General features: G+C 46.2%; 3 protein-coding genes across 3 annotated transcripts in view; 1 reads left to right on the top strand and 2 right to left on the bottom strand.

The window, feature by feature from the left end:
* SMC1A (structural maintenance of chromosomes 1A) overlaps positions 1–11,779 on the bottom strand; it is a 47,281-nt gene extending 35,502 nt beyond the window's left edge. The window contains exons 1-6 of the mRNA XM_003803219.3: positions 11,742–11,779; positions 6,890–7,360; positions 3,019–3,207; positions 2,789–2,901; positions 825–1,028; positions 493–731 (exon numbers count right to left, since the gene is read on the bottom strand). Coding sequence (XP_003803267.1) covers positions 493–731; positions 825–1,028; positions 2,789–2,901; positions 3,019–3,207; positions 6,890–6,998 — 854 coding nt within the window. The 5' untranslated portion in view covers positions 6,999–7,360; positions 11,742–11,779. The remainder of the gene's footprint in view (positions 1–492; positions 732–824; positions 1,029–2,788; positions 2,902–3,018; positions 3,208–6,889; positions 7,361–11,741) is intronic.
* Positions 7,017–16,614, top strand: RIBC1 (RIB43A domain with coiled-coils 1). The gene is made up of 8 exons (XM_003803218.3): positions 7,017–7,055; positions 7,719–7,803; positions 11,758–11,874; positions 13,197–13,278; positions 13,471–13,815; positions 15,031–15,149; positions 15,845–16,239; positions 16,359–16,614. Exons 3-8 carry the CDS (start codon positions 11,758–11,760, stop codon positions 16,438–16,440), a joined length of 1,140 nt encoding a protein of 379 aa, XP_003803266.1. The 5' UTR covers positions 7,017–7,055; positions 7,719–7,803; the 3' UTR covers positions 16,441–16,614.
* Positions 16,615–16,695: 81 nt separating this feature from the next.
* Positions 16,696–19,473, bottom strand: HSD17B10 (hydroxysteroid 17-beta dehydrogenase 10). Its single transcript, XM_003803216.3, has 6 exons — positions 19,339–19,473; positions 18,803–18,967; positions 17,683–17,847; positions 17,431–17,559; positions 17,243–17,351; positions 16,696–17,025 (listed from the first exon to the last, which is right to left on the bottom strand). Exons 1-6 carry the CDS (start codon positions 19,363–19,365, stop codon positions 16,835–16,837), a joined length of 786 nt encoding a protein of 261 aa, XP_003803264.1. The 5' UTR covers positions 19,366–19,473; the 3' UTR covers positions 16,696–16,834.
* Between the last annotated feature and the right edge of the window lie 23 nt (positions 19,474–19,496).

Raw genomic sequence — 19,496 nt, 5'->3', positions numbered from 1 at the left:
AGGGAGGGTTGGCAGGCTTTTTACTCAAAGAAATGGGGGAGCTTCAGTTCCTAAGCCAGCCTCAGGGAATTAATGGGCAATCTGACTACTCCTTGGAACCTATGGCAGCCTGAAATTCCAGCCACTCTACAAGGGAAAACTACCACTATTGTCTCAACCTCACACAAGCCAGGACCCTCATTAACAACTCCCAAGAACACCTTATGTTTACTTAGTTGTCTGATCTAACCTTTTCAAATTCCTATCCTTTAAACTTCTAGCTTCGGTTCAACTTCTCAGCCTCTTCTGAGCACCTATTTACTCAGAGTCTGAGTACTTAAATATTGCATTTGTCCAAAACGCAAGTCAAGAAATATGCCTGGTTCTGGCCAAAAGAAGTCAAGAGGAAAACAGAAACTAGTAAGGACACTAGACTCTAGGCTCAGAGGAGCCCCAAGGAACAGAAAAGTATCTCGGTTTCCCACAAAGTACAGGTTTAGGTCAGCCTCTTACTTGATCTCTTTCTCAATCTGTTGCTGTTCCCGCATCATTTTGCCCAGTTCCTTCTTCTTCTCCTTCAGCTCATCCTCTACCTTGTCCATTCGCTTCTTATCCTTCTCAATCTCCTTGTTCTTAGAGGCCAGTTCCTTGTTGAGCTTTTCGATTTCCACTTCATTATGGTAAAGCTTAAAGAGTTGCAGCTGTACCTGAGCTCGTACCACCTCATCCTTCAGGCGCTGGTAGCGGTCAGCCTGTATAAACATGGGAATAGGGGTAGGGGTGCATTAGTAAGACACTGGCTCCATCCTGGCCTCTCAGAGCCAAAAGGCAGCCTGGCCACCTACCTCTTCTTTCTCCTGTTTGGCCTCCTTGCGTTCAGCTGCGATGTTTTTCTTGCGATGGTAATTAAACTGTGTGTCCTCTTCAGCCTTCACCATTTCCTTCTTTCGCTTATCATATTCCTGGGCCAGCTCCCCAGAGCGGCTGATCTCTTCAAAGAGAGCAGTCCTTTCTTTTGGGTTCTTCATGGCAATAGATTCCACAGCACCCTAGTAAAGGTCAAAATCCTCTCCTAGTTAGACCCAGCCAGCCCAGTTCCCCTTACCTACTTCTACTCATTCATCCAGAAAAAAAATTCACTGGCCCCTACCCCTCCACTGGGTGTCACATTTCACACTGGGCTTTGAGAACACATTCCCTGCCTTTTAAAAATTAATTTATTTATTTTGAGACAGAAGAATCTTACTTCATCACCCTAGGTAAAGTGCCATGGCATCGTAGCTCATAGCAACCTCAAACTGTTAGGCTGAAATGATCCTCTTGCCTCAGACTCACAAGTAGCTGGGATTACAGGTGCCTGCAATAACATCCAGCTAATTTTTTTTATTTTTTAAATAGAGACAGGATCTCACTCTTGCTTAAGCTGGTCTCAAACTCCTGAGCTCAAGCAATCCACCTGTCTCAGCTTCTTGGACTGCTAGGATCACAGGTGTCAGCACTACGCCCAGCCATATTCCCTGCCTTTTGAGAACACAGGGAACCAAAGAAACAGACACAAAGACAACACAATGTGTCATACATAGTGACAGAAGCAGCACAGAAAAAGGACTATATAAAGCTTGGGGGAGGAAATGTGTAAGAATATCTACCTAGGACTTTACCTAACAAATGCAAACAGTGTAACCTAATTCTTTGTACCCTCAATGAACCTGAAACAATAAAAAAAGAATGTCTACTGGGAAGACTTCTCAAAGGTGACTGAGTTTGGATGATTGGGGAAAATCAAGAAGATAAAAAGAGAAAAGGTTATTTTACACAGAGGAAAAATTAATAAGCAAAGGCCTGCAGGCCAAAGAAAGCAAGTGAATTTGGAGAACCACAAATCACTGGTTCTCAACCTATGGGTCGCGACTCCTTTTTAACAATGAAAATATATTGTGGCATTAGGAAGGTTGAGAACCATTGCCATAAATGGTTTAATTAGGCTGAAGTGTAAAGCTGTACAGGAAGGACATTGGCAGATAAGGCTAATTAAGGTGGGCAGGAACAAAATGATGGTGTTTTCTGAATGACAGATTTAGGAGTATGGATTTCATGCTAAGGCAGTAGGTCCCAAACTTCAGCAGGCATCCTAGCAATCTGCAGAGCTTAGTAAAACACAAACTTCTATGCCCTACCCCATAGCTTCTTCCAAGCCAGGAGGTCTGGGCTGGGGCCTAAGAATGTACATTTCTAACATGTTCCTGGATGATAATATTGCAGATCTGGAGATTACAGTTTACGAACCACCATTGTGGCTCAGCGCCCATAGCTCAGCAGTTAGGGTGCCAGCCACATGCACCAGGGCTGGTAGGTTCAAACCCAGCTGAGCCTGTTAAACAAATAAACAAACAAAAAAACAGTTGGACATTGTGGTAGGTGTCTGTAGTTCCAGCTACATGGGAGGCTGAGGCAAGAGAATCAACTGAGCCCAAGAGTTTGAGGTTGCTGTGATCTGTGACAAAACAGCACTCTACCAATGGCAACAATTTGAGACTCTGTCTCAAAACAAAACAACAAAAAAACCACCATTGTAAGGCAAATACTTTAAGGAAAAAAAGGGAGAGAAACAGATTCCTTATAAGATCAACCTGGCCTAGAAGATGAACAAGCAGGGGCCCTATTGGAATCAGGAAGTCCAGTGAGTAAGGTGCTACATTAGTTATGGGAAGCAATTATGATGCCTAACATGGAAGCAGGCCCACTGGGGGATGGGACAAGGTCTAGCAAAAAGCATACAGCCAATAACTGTTAAAAAAAAAATGCTCACCTGGAAGACAAGGAAGTTTCGAGCTTTGATGAGAATACCCAACTTCTCTAATTCCTCACTATACTCATGTAGCTGGACCACTTTGTTGTTTATCTTGTACTCTGAGGAACCTCCTATAAGACAACACATGAATGAGTCAGTAAGAATCAGGCCTCCATCCTATCCTAGTCAACTAGTCTAGCCATGTCCTAGGACCTTGCAAAGAGAATTTTCTGGTCGGCCTCACCCACCTACTATGACACGGGCGAAGGTACGGTCTTCAGCACCCTCTTCAGAGTAGACCATGCTGACAAAGGCCCGGTTGGCAGCTGGCTTGCCCACAGGAGCTCCATGGATAAGGTCCCGGAGAGTCTTTACTCGTAGGTTGCTGGTTTTTTCACCTAGCACAAAGCTGATGGCATCCATGAGATTTGACTTACCTAATGGAAGATGGAACAAAGTAGAAAAAGGAGCAGGAAATCACTCAGTACTCACACTGATGGGAAGAGAGAATACTCCTTCACTCTCACAAAGACTGGGCCCAACCAAACCTCTGGGTCAATGGCTTAGGAAAAATAGTCCTCTTTAAGTTATTACTTACAGTAGCCAGAAACTAGAACCCAATCTAAGGAAATGGTATATTCACAGAACAGATTATTCTACAGCCTTTAATGACACAGACAAAAACCCACAATAGGTGAAACAAACAGGATACACAATTCTGTATAGGTTATTTCAACCATGTTAGAAAAACAAAAACAAAAAATGAGCTGGGCCAGGTGCAGTGACTCATGCTTATAATCCTAGCATTTTGGGAGGTTGAGAAGGGAGAATCACTTGAGGCCAAGAGTTCAAGACTAAGCCTAGGCAACATAGTCAGACCCCGTCTCTACACACACACACATACACACAAAATTTTGTCTAGCACAGTGGTGTGCACCTGTAGTTTTAGTTACTTGGGAGGCTAAAGTAGAAAGATGGCTTAAACCCAAGAGTGTCAGGCTATAGTGAGCTATGATCTTGCCACTGCTCTGCTCTCCAACTTCAGCCAAAGAGTGAAAACCCTTCTCAATGGGAGTTGTATTTTAGTGGGAATAGTTTCAGTTTTGCAAGATGAAAAAGTTCTGGAGATGAGTTACACAACAATGTGAATATACAGTAGAACCTCTGTAAGTTGACTACCCAAGGGACTATAACAAACTGATCAACATACAGAGATGATAAACACAAAGAACTAGGCCTACTGTACTGATATGTACATGTGGTGGATGTCCAGTCTATGAAAATTAGGTCAACTTAAGGAGGTGGTCAATGAAGGGGGGGTGCTTAACTATGGAGTTTCTACTGTATTTAGCACTACTGAACTGTACACTTAAAAATAGTTTACTATTTTTGAGATTGTGTATTTTACCACAATCTAAGGTTATGGTAGTGTAGATGGGCTTGGTGGCTTACATCTGCAATCCTAGCACTCTGAGAGGCTGTGGAGGATCACTTCAGGTCAAGAGTTTAAGGCCAGCCTGAGGAAGACACTGTCTCTACAGAAAATATGAAATCAACTAGGTGTGGTGGCACATGCCTGCAGTGTCAGCTAGAACTTTGAGGTTGTAGTGAGCTATGATGACACTACTGTACTCTAGCCTGGGCAATACAGACCTTAGCCCAGGGGAAAATAAAAAAAAGCAACCCAAGTCCAACAGATCAGATTCCAATCTTAGTTTCACTTCTTAGCTGAGCTTCCTTCCATTCCGTTGCCTGGAAAAAATGAAAAATCAAAACTCAGAAGTCTAAAAAAATGCTTGGCACATAATTCTCTGTTGGAGTGGCAGAAGCACCAGCTTTGAAGTATGACAGGCATGGGTTCTGATCCTGGCTCTGAGAACCATAGACAAGTGATCACACCTCTGTGCCTCAGTCTTCTCACGTATAAAAAAAGCTAATGGTATTTCTTTCCTAAGGTCATTGTGAGAATACAAATGTAAGGAGTCCCAATTAATACAGTACCTGTTACACAGTAAATGCTCAATAAATGAGTCCTATCTTAACAGAAGTTCTGGACTTTTAGCTCTTGTCTCCCTCATCACAGCAGGACTAGTATATCCTGCAGACCATGCTTTTAGGTACCATTTCCCAAACTTTGGGCTTCTATGATCTCCAGGGATGACAAGAGTATCTCACAACCACAGAGCTCTCTAGTTACAAGTGCAGTCAATATTGTAAACATTTTTTATAATACGGTAGAACCTCTGTAAGCTGACCACCCAAGGGAGTGTAAAAAACTGGTCAACAGAAGAAACCAGACCTACTATTATACTGATATGTACATGTGGTAGGTGTCCAGCTTATAAAAATCAGGTCAACTTAAGGATTTAGTCAATGTAAGAAGGTGGTTAACTATGGAGGTTTTACTGTATATATTAAAGGCTGAACACAGACAAAATGTTTGAAGGAATGTCTTTTTTTTTTTTTTGAGACAGAGTTTTAATATGTGGGTAGAGTGCTGTGGCATTACAGCTCATAGCAACCTCAAACTCTTGGGCTTAAGCAAGTCTCTTGCCTCAGCCTCCTAAGTAGCTGAGACTACAGGCACCTGCCACAATGCCCAGCTATTTTTTTGTTACAGTTGTCACTGTTGGTTAGCTGGCCTGGGCCGGATGAACTCGCCAACTTTGGTGTATGTAGCTGGCGCCCTAACCACTATGCTACAGGCACTGAGCCTGAAGGAATGTCTTCTTTAGGACACTCATAAACCAGTGATGAAGATACAAAAACATGTAGCATGAATACAAGACAGATGAAAATATATATTAATGTGTACTGTCTATCGTGTGCCAGAAAGGAAGAGTAATTTACTGAGGGGAATCAAGGAATGCCTCATAAAGGTGGGCCTGGAAGAATAGGAGCATGGACACCTGGGACAGTATGCATGTCAGGCCATGAACCTTTGCACAACAACTGGGTATACAAATCTACCAATGCTGAGGGGAATGAATGCCAAGAGGTACATTCTGGCTTTTTCCACAGGGGGCTACTACATCAAAACCCTAAGAAACTGGGTGGACTCCAAGCGTTAACCCTCCAGGCCAGTGGTTCTCAAATGAGGTAGGTGGGAGGGCTATTTTGCTCCATCTCCGAAGACATTTGGTAATGTTGAGACATTTTAGTGTCATACCTGGGGTGTCCGGGTACTACTGTGTTATCTAGTGAGTAGAAGCCAGGGATGCTCTTAAACATCTTACTACGCATAGAACAGATCCCACAGCAAAGAATTATTTCACTGAAAATGTTAACAGAGCCACAGTTGAGAAGACTTTAAGGAAGACATTCAGAATGAGCTATTTCAGCAAGGGCAGCCTCTCAGGCTAGGAAATGATTCAGCTATAGTATTTCTGGGGTGGAAGAACACGCAGCAGGATTCCAAATGGACCACTTCTAGGGGCAGATAAGAGGAATTCACGGTGTATCATTTAGAGATGGGAAGTTAAAATACGAAATAGAGGCTTTATCTGATCATCCATTATGGGGGGGGCGGTGAGGGTGAGGATTGAGACGCCAACACTCTTAAGACTGGAGTGCTGGGTCCAAAATTCAAAAATGCCGCCTAGGGAGAAGAGTAAAAAGGAACAAATTGGAGGGTACCAATGCGAGGCGGGAGGAGGCGCTGGGGTAAAGCATAAGTGTACCGTTTGGGACCGGAGGCCACAGGAGAGCCATCAGCCATCCCATATTTCCTGGAGGATATCAAACAAAGCTGGGAAACCGGATCCGGCCGGTCTGGTAGGGAATGGCGCGTCAGGCGGCGGGCTGAAGACTGGCAGCCGGCTCCGGACGCGCCTCCTTTAGCGGGAGGAGGCAGTGGGAGGGGTAACGTACAGTTCGGCCCGTACCATTCTGGCTGAAGCGAGGGCCGCACAAAATGCTGGCAACTGACACCTGGAAGAGGTTCTAGCTCAAGCACTCGCGGAGGGAGAGCGGGTTCAACCTGAACCCTTGCAGAGGGGGCAAGGAACCCGTAAGAATTCGCAACATTTCATACTGCATGGGCTGGGTTGTACTAACTCTGGCTCCGGATAAGGGGTCCACGCTGGGACAGGCGCAGGGCCGAAGCCGGGTTTATCTCACCAGAGCCATTGGGTCCAATGATGGCGGTGAACCTCTGAAATGGTCCGATAATCTGTCGACCCTTGTACGATTTAAAGTTCTCGATCTCAATCAGTTTCAGGAAACCCATGCTGGCAGCAGCGCTAGCAGCGGTAGGAGAGGCCGCGCCGTACGTCCTGGAACTAAGGTAGCCCGCGCGGGAACCGCCGTGGGGCAGGCCGGGCGTAAGGCAAACCTCGCGAGAATACGCCCAGGCCAACGGGACTTTCAGCTTCCGTCACGGAGGGAACTAGGGGCGGGGACTTCGGTCTGGAGTGGGTTTTGATGATCCGTTTATGGGGTGAGAGTTTATCGCAGACGTTTGGGCCCCGCCCCCCTTTCTTGTTGCATGGCAACAATAAACCGCTGCTACAGTGGACCAAGTTGTAGAGGAGTTGGTGCTGGGAGAATTCAGGGATCCAAGGAGGCAGGCAGGATCTAAGCCTACGCTTGCTGGAACGAGTCTGAAGTCACAGCAGGGACATGCCCCTCAGGGCAAGAGGAAGGTGGGAGCTCGGCTGTGGCTTTAGCTTGCCTGGCCTACAAGTCTGGGGAAGGACCAGGTCGGGAATTGCAAAGATCCCAGGGAGACAAGGCTGGCCAAGAAGGGTGCAGGGGGCGGATTCACTGTAAGATGAACTCAGACTTTGCTAATGGTGGGGTAGGATTGGAGGCAAGATGGGATATGAAGGAGGATGGGATATGAATGGAGCCAGAGGTACCCCCTAGGCAACAGGGTTATAGGCTGGGGGAGGCTGTGGCTTGAGCTACTAACCGCTATCCCCTGCCTCCCTCTTGTTCCTCCAAGCAGAGTTCAGAAAATGCCGCTGTAACACAAGAACAGAGTTGAACCTATATAAAACCTAGGAGCTTCAAAATCAGGATTTCTGAGAAAGGTATTTTGTGTGAACCCCTATGAGTCAGGGTCCTTAAGCCAGTGCTCTCCATCTCCATCCTTCTTCCCTTCTCTCCCTTCATGCCTCTCCCTTCCCATTCCCATTACTCTATACCCCTCCACCACCCTCTCTCTTCCCTCTTTTCTCATCTGTGATCTCCACCTCTTCACACCCTTGTTGCCCTGTTCCTCTCCACTCTGTTCCCTACCTTTTCTCTCTCTCTCTCTCTCCTCCATTCCTCATTTCCATACTATCACCTTATACTTGCTTATTACTAAGGCTATGGCCTTTGCAGTCCAAGCAGCTTAAAATATCTGCTGAATTTTCCCTTTCAGTGACATTGCATTGTGGTGGCAGTTGGGATCTGTAGGCTGGAGTTGGTGCCATTCTCAGTTAGACATGGAAAGGATCTGGTGGTTGCATAGCCATTCCTGTAACTATTTAAAAAATTATGTCTATTAAGATTCATGGCTCTAGGCTTGGTGCCTGTAGCTCCAGTGGCTAGGGGGCCAGCCACATACACCAGAGGTGGCGGGTTCAAATCCAGCCCAAACAAAAATGACAACTACAACCAAAAAATAGCCAGGGGTTGTGGCAGGCACCTGTAGACCCAGCTACTTGGGAGGCTGAGGCAAGAGAATCGCTTAAGCTCAAGACTTTGAGGTTGCTGTGAGCTGTGATGCCATGGCACTCTACCCAGGACAACAAAGTGAGACTCTGTCTCCAAAAAAAAAAAAAAAAAAGAGAGAGAGTCTAGCGGGGCGCAGTGGCTCACAACTATAATCCCAGCACTTTAGGAGGCTGAGGTGGGTGGATCACTGGAGCTCAGGAGTTGGAGACCAGCCTGAGCTAGAGCTAGACGCCATCTCCAAAAAATAGCCAGGCATTGTGGCCGGCGCCTATAGTCCCAGCTATTTAGGAGGCTTAGGCAAGAGAACTGTTTGATCCCGATAGTTATAGAGGTTGCTGTAAGCTATAATGCCAGGGCACTCTACTGGAGGCAACAAAGTGAGACTCTGTCTCAAAAGAAAAAAAAAAAAAGAAAACAAAGATTCATGGGTCTATACTCTGAGAGGCTGAGATAGAAATATCACTTGAACACAGGAGTTCAAGATCAGCCTGAGCAAAGCAAGACCCTGTATGTACTAAAAATAGAAAAATTATTTGGGAGCGGTGGTGCATGCCTTTGGTCTCAGCTACTCAGGAGGCTGAGGCAGGAGGATTCTTTGAGCCCAGGAGTTTGAGGTTGCTGTGAGCTAGGCTGAGCATGGCAATGGCACTCTAGTCAGGGCCACAGAGTGAAACTCTGTCTCCAAAAAGAAAATTCATGGGCCTACTGGGAATAGACTTTGGACAAATCCAAGAGACTGAAGAAGCTTGGTTAATGGAATCTATTAGGGGAGCTATAAATGGAATTCAGCTGGGAGAAACTGCATCAGGCTAAGGGAATAAATGGCCAAAGGATAGTCGTTTGGGGGAAAAAAATTAAACTGGACCCCTATGTCAGATCACATGTGAAATGCAATTACAAGTGGATTAAAAGTTAAATAAGGGCCAGGTGCAGTGCTTGTGCCTATAATCTTAGCACTCTGGGGGGCCAATGTGGGTGGATTGCTTGACTAGCCCTGAACAAGAAAGAGAGACTCCATCTCTACTAAAAATAGAAAAACTAGATGGCATTGTGGCTGGCGCCTGTAGTCCCAGCTGCTTGGGAGGCTGATGCCATGGCACTCTACCCAGGGTGACAGAATGAGATTCTGTCTTAAAAAAACCCCAACAAAACAAAATCATAACACATCAATTCACTATTCACAATCCTCCAGTGGCTGCCTACTTCTCTCAGAGTTAAAGCTAAATCCTTTAGAATGGCCACAAAGTCACACATGATCTGGCCCCTCTCTAACATCACTTTCTACCCACCTCTTTTACTCCAGCCACACTTGCTTCCTTGCTGTTCCTTTGAACATGTGCCTATATCATGCTTCCACCTTAAGTCCTTTATGCTTACTGTTCCCTCTGCCTGGAATGCTCTTCTCCCAGATATCTGCCTAGGCAATTCCCTCACCTTCAAGTATTTACTCAAAAAAATATTACCTTCTCAGCTATGCTTCCCCCTGATACCCATATTAAAAATTGCTATACTCCCCATTTTCTTGGCACTTCCAGTTCCCTTTATCCTGGTCTATATTTTTCCCACAATACTTATCTTATAAGCTAATGTATATATTATGTTTTACTCTTTATTGTCCGTCTGCCCCCACTAGAAAGTAAGCTCCAAAAGGACTCGGATTTCTGTTAGGTTTGTTCCTTGATTTCTTCCAAATGCTTAAAGGAGTGTCTGACCATTAGTAGACTCTCCACAAGTATTTGTTAAGTGACAGAATGAACATTGAATAAAGAAAGCAAGATGTAGAGGAGTACATACAGCATGACATTTTATAAAGGTCAGAAATAAGAAAAAAATTAAAATAGTCTTCAGGGACTCACATACATAGTAAACTAATATTAGTGAGGGAATGGTAGCATATTTTGGATAGTGTGTTAGGTGCTCTTGGAGTAAGGATGAGGGAGAAGAGACTAAGGACACTTTAATGGTATTATGTTCTGTTTCTTAATTAAGTTCGGGTGTAGGTTCATGGATCTCTATTTATCCATGCTTCCTAACTTACATATATACTCCTATATATATCAACTATTTCACAGCTACAAAATGGTTAAAGAAAAAAAGACTAGAGTAGCCATAGAAGGAGCTGAGGAATGATGCTCCAAATAAAGGAATAGCATAGACAAAGGTCCTGAGGTGGGAACAGTTGTGCTGGAGGACTTGATAGGAGGCCAGTATGCCTAAAGCACTGTGAGCAAGGGCAAAAGTGGTATAAGGCAATTTGGAGAGGTGTGAAGGAACCAGATCTTGAAAGTGCATGGTAAGGAATTTGGATCTGATTCTGAGTGCAGTGGGAAGTCAGTGGAGGATTTGGATAAGTTATTTTGGCTGTGGCTTTGGCTGGGTCACATGCCAAAAGTGGGCTTCCCAAAATATGAAAGGAACAAAGGCAAATTTAAGCCCATTAGAATTTTATTTGACTAGAAAATAATAAAAATAAAGGGGGACATTTATTTCAGAAAATAAAGCTAATTCAATTCTGTTTTTGTGTGATGAGTGGGCTATTGGAGACAATAGAGGAAGTGGGAAGACGACTGTGAAGACTGCTGTAGTAATTCAAGGAAATGGCAGTAGTGGCTTGGACCAGGCTTTTTTTTTTTTTTTTTTTTTTTTGCAGTTTTTGGCTGGGGCTGGGTTTGAACCCACCTCTGGCATATGGGGTCGGCGCCCTACTCCTTTGAGCCATAGGTGCTGCCCCAAGACCAGGTTTATTTTGAAAGAAGGAGTGAGGGAAAGAAACAATTAAAAAATGCCTCCTGAATTTTTGGCTTGAGGAAGTTGGTGAATGGTGATGCCATTTACTGAAATTAAGAAGTAAAGCATAATGAAAAAGGATGGGTATTGTAAATGAATCTGAGGCTTAAAAAGGTGAGCAGCGGTCAGATCATAAAGAACCTGATAAATATGGCAAAGGAAGTTGGACCTTATCTTGTAAGTACTGGGGAACCATTTGCTTTAAAGCTGCTTTCAAAGGTTTTAAGCTAAAGGAGTGTCATGGTCACATTTGCTTTCAGAAGGATCGCTCTGGTAGCCAGTGCAGAGAGGGTAACACTGAAGCAAGAGAGCCCAGTGAGGCTTCTGAGAATACTGCTTGATTCCAAAGTATAAGCCCTGAATTAAGGTGGTGATGGCAGAGATGGAGGACACAGAGATGAAATATATCAGGAAGTAAAATAAGTAGGAATTAATATTCCGAGAGATGTTCTAGGGAGAAAGGAAAGAGGGAAGGGGGTGTAGTCAAGGATAGTGATTGGCACTGATGGGCCATTCCTACCTCCTCCTTGCTCCAGATGTATAAGGTAGACCTGTCACCAGATCCCAAGGAGGCAGCAGCTATTGAGGCTAGAAGAAACCGTGAAAAAGAACGACAAAGCCGATTCTTCAATGTGCGGAACCGAATCATGGGGGTGAGTGGGGAGTGGGGACTATTGCTCAGGACCAGGGCTACTTCATTATACTTGGAGAGGAACATAGCAGTGGTCGTTATAGGCCTTCCCCTGATTTAAGCAGGCCCTATAGCTAAAAAAGAGATAGAGAGAAGTCTCCTATCCCCATAGGCCTGGGAAGGGATTGGGAAGAGGGATGAAGCAGTGCAGGGGAAGAGACTAGGGGTGACAGCTCACTGATAGGCAATACAGAGCTAGAAGAGACCTAAAGAATATTTGGTATTGCATATGTTGAAACTATCTCTGCAAGGCATTAAGAAACTGTTAAACAGGCTGAGGGACAGAAATGGAAGGGATACTTACTCCTCACTAAACTGTATTCCCTTTTGTACTATTTTGAAATGTTTTCAGGTGTCCAACCTTTTTATTTTCTCTGTCAAACACTGGAAAAAAGAAGCATTGTCTTGGGCCATACACTAAATAAACAAACACTAACAAAAGCTGATTAGCAAAAAAGTCACTGCATACACTACAGATAAGTAATAAAAATCCTTATAAAATCAGCATGTGGCCCATAGGCCTCAGGTTGGACGACTTTGTTTTAAATGAATTAGAATCAAAATAAAGAAAAAATATTGATAGTTTAAGAAGCAAATTAAAAAAAAAAGATTGCTGGGTGGGTAGATAGAGAGGAGGATGCAGCATGGTGGAAAAGACACCCTAGCTGTTCAAGGCCAAGGTCTGTTGATTGTTAAATGTGTGGCTTTGGTTAAGTCACCTGTCTTCTCTGAACAGAGGCCCCTCCTCTGTAAAATGAGGCTAAAGTAAGTGATAAGGAACATATTAGCATACAGTGGCAGCTCTGAAAACCAGACCATAGTGCCTGACCTAAGTAACTGGCTGAGGTTTGAGTTGTCTGATTGATATCCAGCTGGCAGGTATTTCCTTGTATCCTACTGTGTGCCACACACTGTGTTGGGTAGTGAGGATACATGGATGACTAAGGCTCAGTCTCTGGCCTGAAAGAGCTCACTGTCTGATGGAGGAGAGAATAGAAGAGGCAAACTTCTATATAAAGTGGGCAATGGGTCCTAGATTCTATGGTAATAGGACATGCCTCAGGGGTCAAGAAAGTGAAGCATGAGCTAGTCTTGAATGATGAATTGGAGGCAGAGGCTAGACCATGGAATATAAACCATTTTGAGGGACTGGAACTTTATTCAGTAGTACTGGGGAGTTATAGGAGGATCTTGAAGTGGGTAAATTCTAAGCAGTTTGTGTTAGACCATTCAAGGTCCCTTGCTGGGCCCCTACCCTGACCTCCCTCCTTTCTTTGGGATCAGGTGGATGTTGAAGCCTTGAACAGCCAGGTAGAAGAGCGAAAGCTTCGGGAGGCAAGAGAGCAGTGCAAGGAGGCAGCTTATGGTAAAAGTCCAAGGCCAGGGGCTAAAAGGGTAAAGAGCCTAAGTGGAATGAGGTAGGGCATTTCTGCCTCTGAGTGGGGCATGGGGCCCTGGGGAGATGGGACAAACTGATGGACTTTGAGAGCCAAGGCCATGCTAAATGGGCTCTATCACTCCTGTGGTACCCTCTCCATGTCCCTGCCCACAACCCTAGCTACCAACCAGGTGCAGTATGATCTGGTGGCACAGATGCTAGAGAAGGAACAGGCAGAACGGACACGTCGGCTGGCCAAGAAAGTCCAAGAATTTCGGGAGCAAAAGCAGCAGCTCAAGAACAGGCGTGAATTTGACCTTTGGGATCCAGAACGACTCTGGAAGGAATTTCCAGCCCGTCTCAGTGACAATGATCCTAAATGTGGCCCAGCCAGCCTGCAGTGCTTCTCTGGCGAGGACCTAGACAGGGCCATGCGCCTGACAACGCAGCAGGAGCAGTTCAGGTATAGCCTGGAGAGGCAGCTGCAGGATCAACAGCAAGCCAGGGTTGATGAGAAGTGTGCAGGTAAGTAGGCCAGTACTCTAGACTTGGAAACCTGAGGCCCAATGGAGAGCTGTACTTAGCTGGGTACAGCACCCAGGAGACCAGAATTGTGTGGGGGAGGTCTAATTACCTATAGGGCTGATGCTGAAAGGTTAGGCTGTGCAGAGACCAACCCCCCTGACTTCCTTCAGTAACTTGACAGTGTAGCCACCGTTCCTGATTAACCTGGAGGCAGCACAGTATAGGCATACCTAACAACTCTACTGCTTACTAGCTGGTTTGGACAAATGAATTTTTCTGTGCTTTAGTTTCTTCATTTTTCAAATGGGGATGATAATCCATACTACATAGAGTAGCTACTATTATGATTTTGTCTGTGACCATACCCTTCTCTTCCATTAGAGGAAGACCTTCAAGGGCAAGGACTGTGTCTCATCTACTTGCACTATTCACCTTCCAAATCAACTGTTACAGCACCCTGTTCTAGGGGACCACTTAGTGTAGTTGAACATAATTATCAAAGTACTTAATGTCGGTTGTCTCTCCAAAAGATGAACCATCTCTCTCATGTCCACCCCATCTTGCAATTGCCTAGTACATTGTCATAATGTCTCACAGATCCTAGGAAAAGCAAGCAGCTCAGTATGGCTGGAGTAGGAAAAAAAGTCAGTACCTTTTTTTATGTGCCCTTAGCCTGGAATGCTCTTTGCTATTTTGCCCCTGTATATATAATGTATTTCAAGGATCACCTCCTAGAAGCCTTCCTCTCATCCACCACCCAAAGCCCTCATAATGTCCTGTATACATGTCTGCCATTGCTCTTGCCAGATGTGGTCTGGTTATCTAAATTTGACCTGTCTCTCCCACTAGACAAGTTCTCTGAGGACAGGATCTAATCCCATGGTGTCCTTTGAACCCAACACATGGCCCTTAGACTGAGATTCAGGGATATAAAATGTTTTACCTAAGGCCACGCATCTCTGAAATGGTAGAGCTGGCATTGGGACCTAGGTCTATTGGAGGCTCCTTTCAGTTAGGCACTTGAGAAATCCTTGTAGTTACACTTTGGCTATCCCTAGCACCAAAGAGTAGCCCCTTTCACATCCTTAACAACTCAAGACACTATCCCCTTCCTAAACATACATACACATGCACAAAGCTTGTTGAACAAATGGCTGAATAAATGAACCAGGGATAGAACAAGCCAGTACAGTACAGCTGTATTTCTCTGTGTAGATATGCTCAATGACCAACTGCGCCTAGCCATGGACATGCAGGCAACTCAGTTAGCCAAGCTGGAAGAGTCCTGTCGCATGGCCATGATGTCTGCCGTGGCCAATGCCAACAAAGCCCAGGTATGGCCTGAGCCATCCAGCATACCAGGCTCTCTCCAACCCCTGAATAAGGTCCTGGGGAAACCTTAGCCACATCATTCCCCTCTTGTTCCCCTCTCAAATCAGTACCAGTCTTCTCATCTACCTGCAAGACTCCCCCTTCACCGAAGGTCCTTTTTTTTTTTTTTGGAGACAGAGTCTCACTTTGTCACTCTCTGTAGAGTACAATGGCATCATAGCTCACAGCAACCTCAAACTCATAGGCTTAAGTGATTCTCTTGCCTCAGCCTCCCAAGTAGCTGGGACTACAGGCACCCACCACAACGCTCAGCTATTTTTAGAGAAGAGGTCTCACTCTGACTCAGGCTGGTCTCAAACCTGTGAGCTCAAGCAATCTACCCACCTAGACCTCCCAAGTGCTGAGATTACAGGCGAGGTCCCTCTTAGGGCACAAGTTGCTTGCCCCCACCTCCAGACATGGAATGACTTGGGCACAAAGCATTGCCCTCTGATTCTGAGACTCCCAGTCTAGGGGCTTGCTAAGGGTGAAGTTCCCTTCCCATTCCACCCCTACCCTGGCTTACAGTCATTAAAAGGACATATAATGTCTGTTCTTTCTCTGAGATGGAAGAGTTGGGTCATGTTCTCCCCACCCCCTCAATTGAGAATTCTCTGAGGTTGGGCACCCAAATGCTTACATTCAGGGGCCCCACCAGGTAGCTGAGCTGGCTGAGCAGCAGCGCCATAAGCATCAGCGTGAACAAGAGGCCAACCTCATGGAGATCCAGAACCAGATCACAAGTGACTTCCTGACTGAGAACCCTCAGGTCGCCCAACACCCTATGGTTCCCCACCGGGTCCTGCCCTACTGTTGGAAGGGCATGACTCCAGAGCAGCGAGCTGCTATCAGGAAAGTCCAGGAGGCTCAGCGCCTTGAGAAGGAGGCACAACGCCAGGCAGACCAAGCGCTGGATACTGAATGGGAAAGCCAGACCCTGCGCTCAGCCCAGGCAGCGCTGGAGCTAGAAGAGCAGGAAAGGGAATTGTGTGCTGAATTTCGGAGGGGGCTAGGCTCCTTCAACCAGCAGCTGGCTAAGGAGCAAAAAGCCCAGTGAGTTCTAAGAAGTGGAGTGATATGGGGATAAATGCCAAGGAAGGGTGGGGAAGGATGGCAAGGACCAGGGAGAGAGGGAAAGTACATCAGCTGAGGCCTCTGGACTTCTTTCCCAGGCAGAATTACCTGAATTCGATAATCTACACAAATCAACCTACAGCCCAATATTACCTACAGTTCAACACCAGCAGCCGCTGAGCTCCAGGATGGTTCTCTCTCCTTTCTCCCCCAATGAGCTCACAGATGACTAGAGGTCAAAGGAGGAAAATGTATGCTGCACACCCCTACTTTATACCCTAGGTAATAAACTTATTCACCAAAATCAGGCCATGTGTTGTAACAAGATACAAAGAGCATGAGGTACTACCTTTTCCTCTCCACCCATGGGCTCTGAGCATCCAACCCTATCAGACATTCTTTCTTCCCCATGCCAGCATACAAGACTGCCCATGCCCTGTGAGAAACACTTTATTAGGCACAGAGGGTGACTGATAGATAGTTATAAAATGGCTACTAGGCTTCCTCCTGAGCTGGAGAGTAGTACCCCAGGAGAAGGAAGGGCAGAGGAGCATGTTTTCCCTGCTTTTGCCCTTCAGGGCTGCATGCGGATGGCCCCATCCAGCCGGATGACCTCTCCATTGAGGAAAGAGTTCTCGATGATGACCTGTACCAGATGAGCATACTCAGCAGGGTTTCCTAGTCGGCTGGGGAAGGGTACTTGGCTGGCCAAGAAGTTGCGCACCTTCTCTGGGAGGGTGGTCAGCAGGGGGGTGCCAAATAGGCCTAAACAAGATAACCAGAGTCAGAGTACCACCCTTCCTTTCATATTTACCCAGTTCTTTCTCACTTTAACCCTACTTCTTGGTGCTTGCTTCCCTGGGGCCCAAAGGTGAAAGGCTGCTGTTGCTTAGGTGGTGGATACTTTTCCTTCTCAATTGCCCACAGATCCCACCCGATCCCACCCAATCCCAGGTGTAAGAGGGAGAGGGGATATGTCTACCTGGAGCAATGGTCATCACCCGAATACCTATGGGAGCCAGATCCCGAGCAATAGGCAGTGTCATGCCTACTATGCCCCCTTTGGAAGCAGAATATGCAGCTTGTCCAACCTGGAGAAGAAGTGTCAGTCATAGGAGGGCCCCAATAAGTCACTGAGGAGGCACACAAACCTTGTCCCTACCTACACACCTGGCCTTCGAAGGCAGCCACACTAGCTGTGTTGATGATGACCCCACGTTGGCCTCCCTGATCTGGTTCATTCTGGCCCATCTCACCAGCCACCAGGCGGATCACATTGAAGGTACCTATGAGATTCACCTGGAGAGGTAGACATAGTGTAGGACCTCAGGCAGAGGCAGCTTTTTGTTCCCTAAACATGCTGGGGGCACGCACAGCCAGACACCTCTTACTCCTAACCCCAGAGAACCTTCAAGGACTTACATTGATAACTCGCTGGAAGTCCTCCAAGGTATGGGCTTGGCTCTTTTTTAAGTTGTATGTCTTGATGGCCACTGCAATGCCTGCACAGTTGACAGCAACATCCACATGGCCAAATTTTTCTTTGGCTAAAGTCAGGGCTGTTTGCACATCCTTCTCAGAGGTCACCTTCAAAATGAGAAGTGGAGAAGGTATTAATCTCTCAGCACACATTCTCACCAGTAAACCTGGGGGAGGAAAGGGCAGGCCCAACTCAGTCTTTGGGTGAGAATAGGGAAAAGACCAAGAGAAAGGGTTGTGGTAAAACTGGAGCGAGGAGAGTAGAACAAAGTTGAAAATGTTGCATACTATAGAGTAGTATTACAAAACATTTTTTAAATCAACATCCTCTTGATAAATTCACATGCTCCTGGAGATTTTCAGTTGCTGTGGATCAGACCACGAATACAACCTTGTGAGAATTACTGATAGGGACAAAAAAAAGCTAGTTTATTTTTCTATCTCCTAATATGATTTAATCAAACTTTCTGTAGTCTGTTTCATAAAAAGCTTTTTGGCTTTGTAAATACAAAATTATAGGGCACCTGGCAGGGTGCGGTGGCTTACTCCTGAAATCTGCCAAGACAGGTGGATTGCTTGATCTCAGGAATTTGAGACCAGCCTGAGCAAGAATGAGACCCCATCTCTACTGAAAATAGAAAAATCTAGCTGTTCCTTGTGGTGGGCGCCTGAAGTCCCAGATACTCTGGAGGCTGATGCAAAAGGATGACTTGAGCCCAGGAGTTTGAAGTTGCTGTGAGTTATGAAGCCACAGCACTAGCCTGGGGCAAGGGAATGAGGCTCAGTCTAAAAAAAATAATACACTGTGCAATATGCATTTTCAAACCATCTTTACTCCAAGAGATTCTGTTATGTCCAATTCCCAACCTTATTGTTGTGATTCCTGGCTTTAGAGAATTCTTACTGCAGGTATTCCAGAGTGCTTAAAGGCTCAGAGCAAAAGGGGCGAAGTGGGTCCACCACCCGACCAGACCACAGACTTACGGGAGGGACCCCATGGCTTCCCAGGCCTGGGTTGGTAACCTCATGTACACCCTGAGAAAAGAGAGGTGACTTCACTTACGTCGGTTGGAGCAAAGACGCAGCTCTTTCCTAACTTCTTGGCTTGGGCCTCCCCACCCGAGCTGGGCAGGTCCAAAAGCACAGCAGCGGCCCCCTGACCCACCAGTCGCTCCGCTGTGGCCAGGCCCAGGCCTGAGGCTCCTCCGGTTATTACTGCGACCAAGCCCTATGAGTAAGGACAGTTAGCCAATATACCGTCCAGACCACCCCTACACTTTCACCTGTCTATTCTCCAGGCTTCTGTGAAGAGGATGGGGGTTTGTACTTCTGGTCGCCTCTGCGCTGTGACCCTGGTGTGCTTCCTCTCCTCACTGATGGGATCTCTGCAGGCGCGTGGTCTCACGCCCAAACGGCCGGTTCAATTACCCTACATACATGTGCCACAGTGTTGACTTTAACTTCCCGGGCCCAATTGCCGAACTACCAGAACTAGATAAGATTTCTCCCTGCACCTATCTCTTTCCCCTAGTTTAACGGCCGTTTTGTCCCAGCCCATGCAGCAAGCAGGGCAAACAGCCGAAGCAGGGAGACACGTACCTTCACGCTTCTACACGCCGCAGCCATCTTGCACTAGCCTTCTCTCTGTAAGGCTGCGCAGGCACCCGCTGATTGGCCAAAGCGCGGGGCGGGTCCTACGGGGTGGGCGTCTGCCGCGCGGGTCGTAGAGTTGTGTCCTGCGGCTCCTGTGCGTCTCC

Source organism: Otolemur garnettii, unplaced genomic scaffold (genome assembly GCF_000181295.1).
Source record: "Otolemur garnettii isolate 467f Iridium unplaced genomic scaffold, OtoGar3 scaffold00286, whole genome shotgun sequence".
In the NCBI taxonomy this organism is placed as follows: domain Eukaryota; kingdom Metazoa; phylum Chordata; class Mammalia; order Primates; family Galagidae; genus Otolemur; species Otolemur garnettii.
Note: the sequence above shows the minus strand (reverse complement) of the source record. Positions and strands in the feature narration are given on the sequence as shown.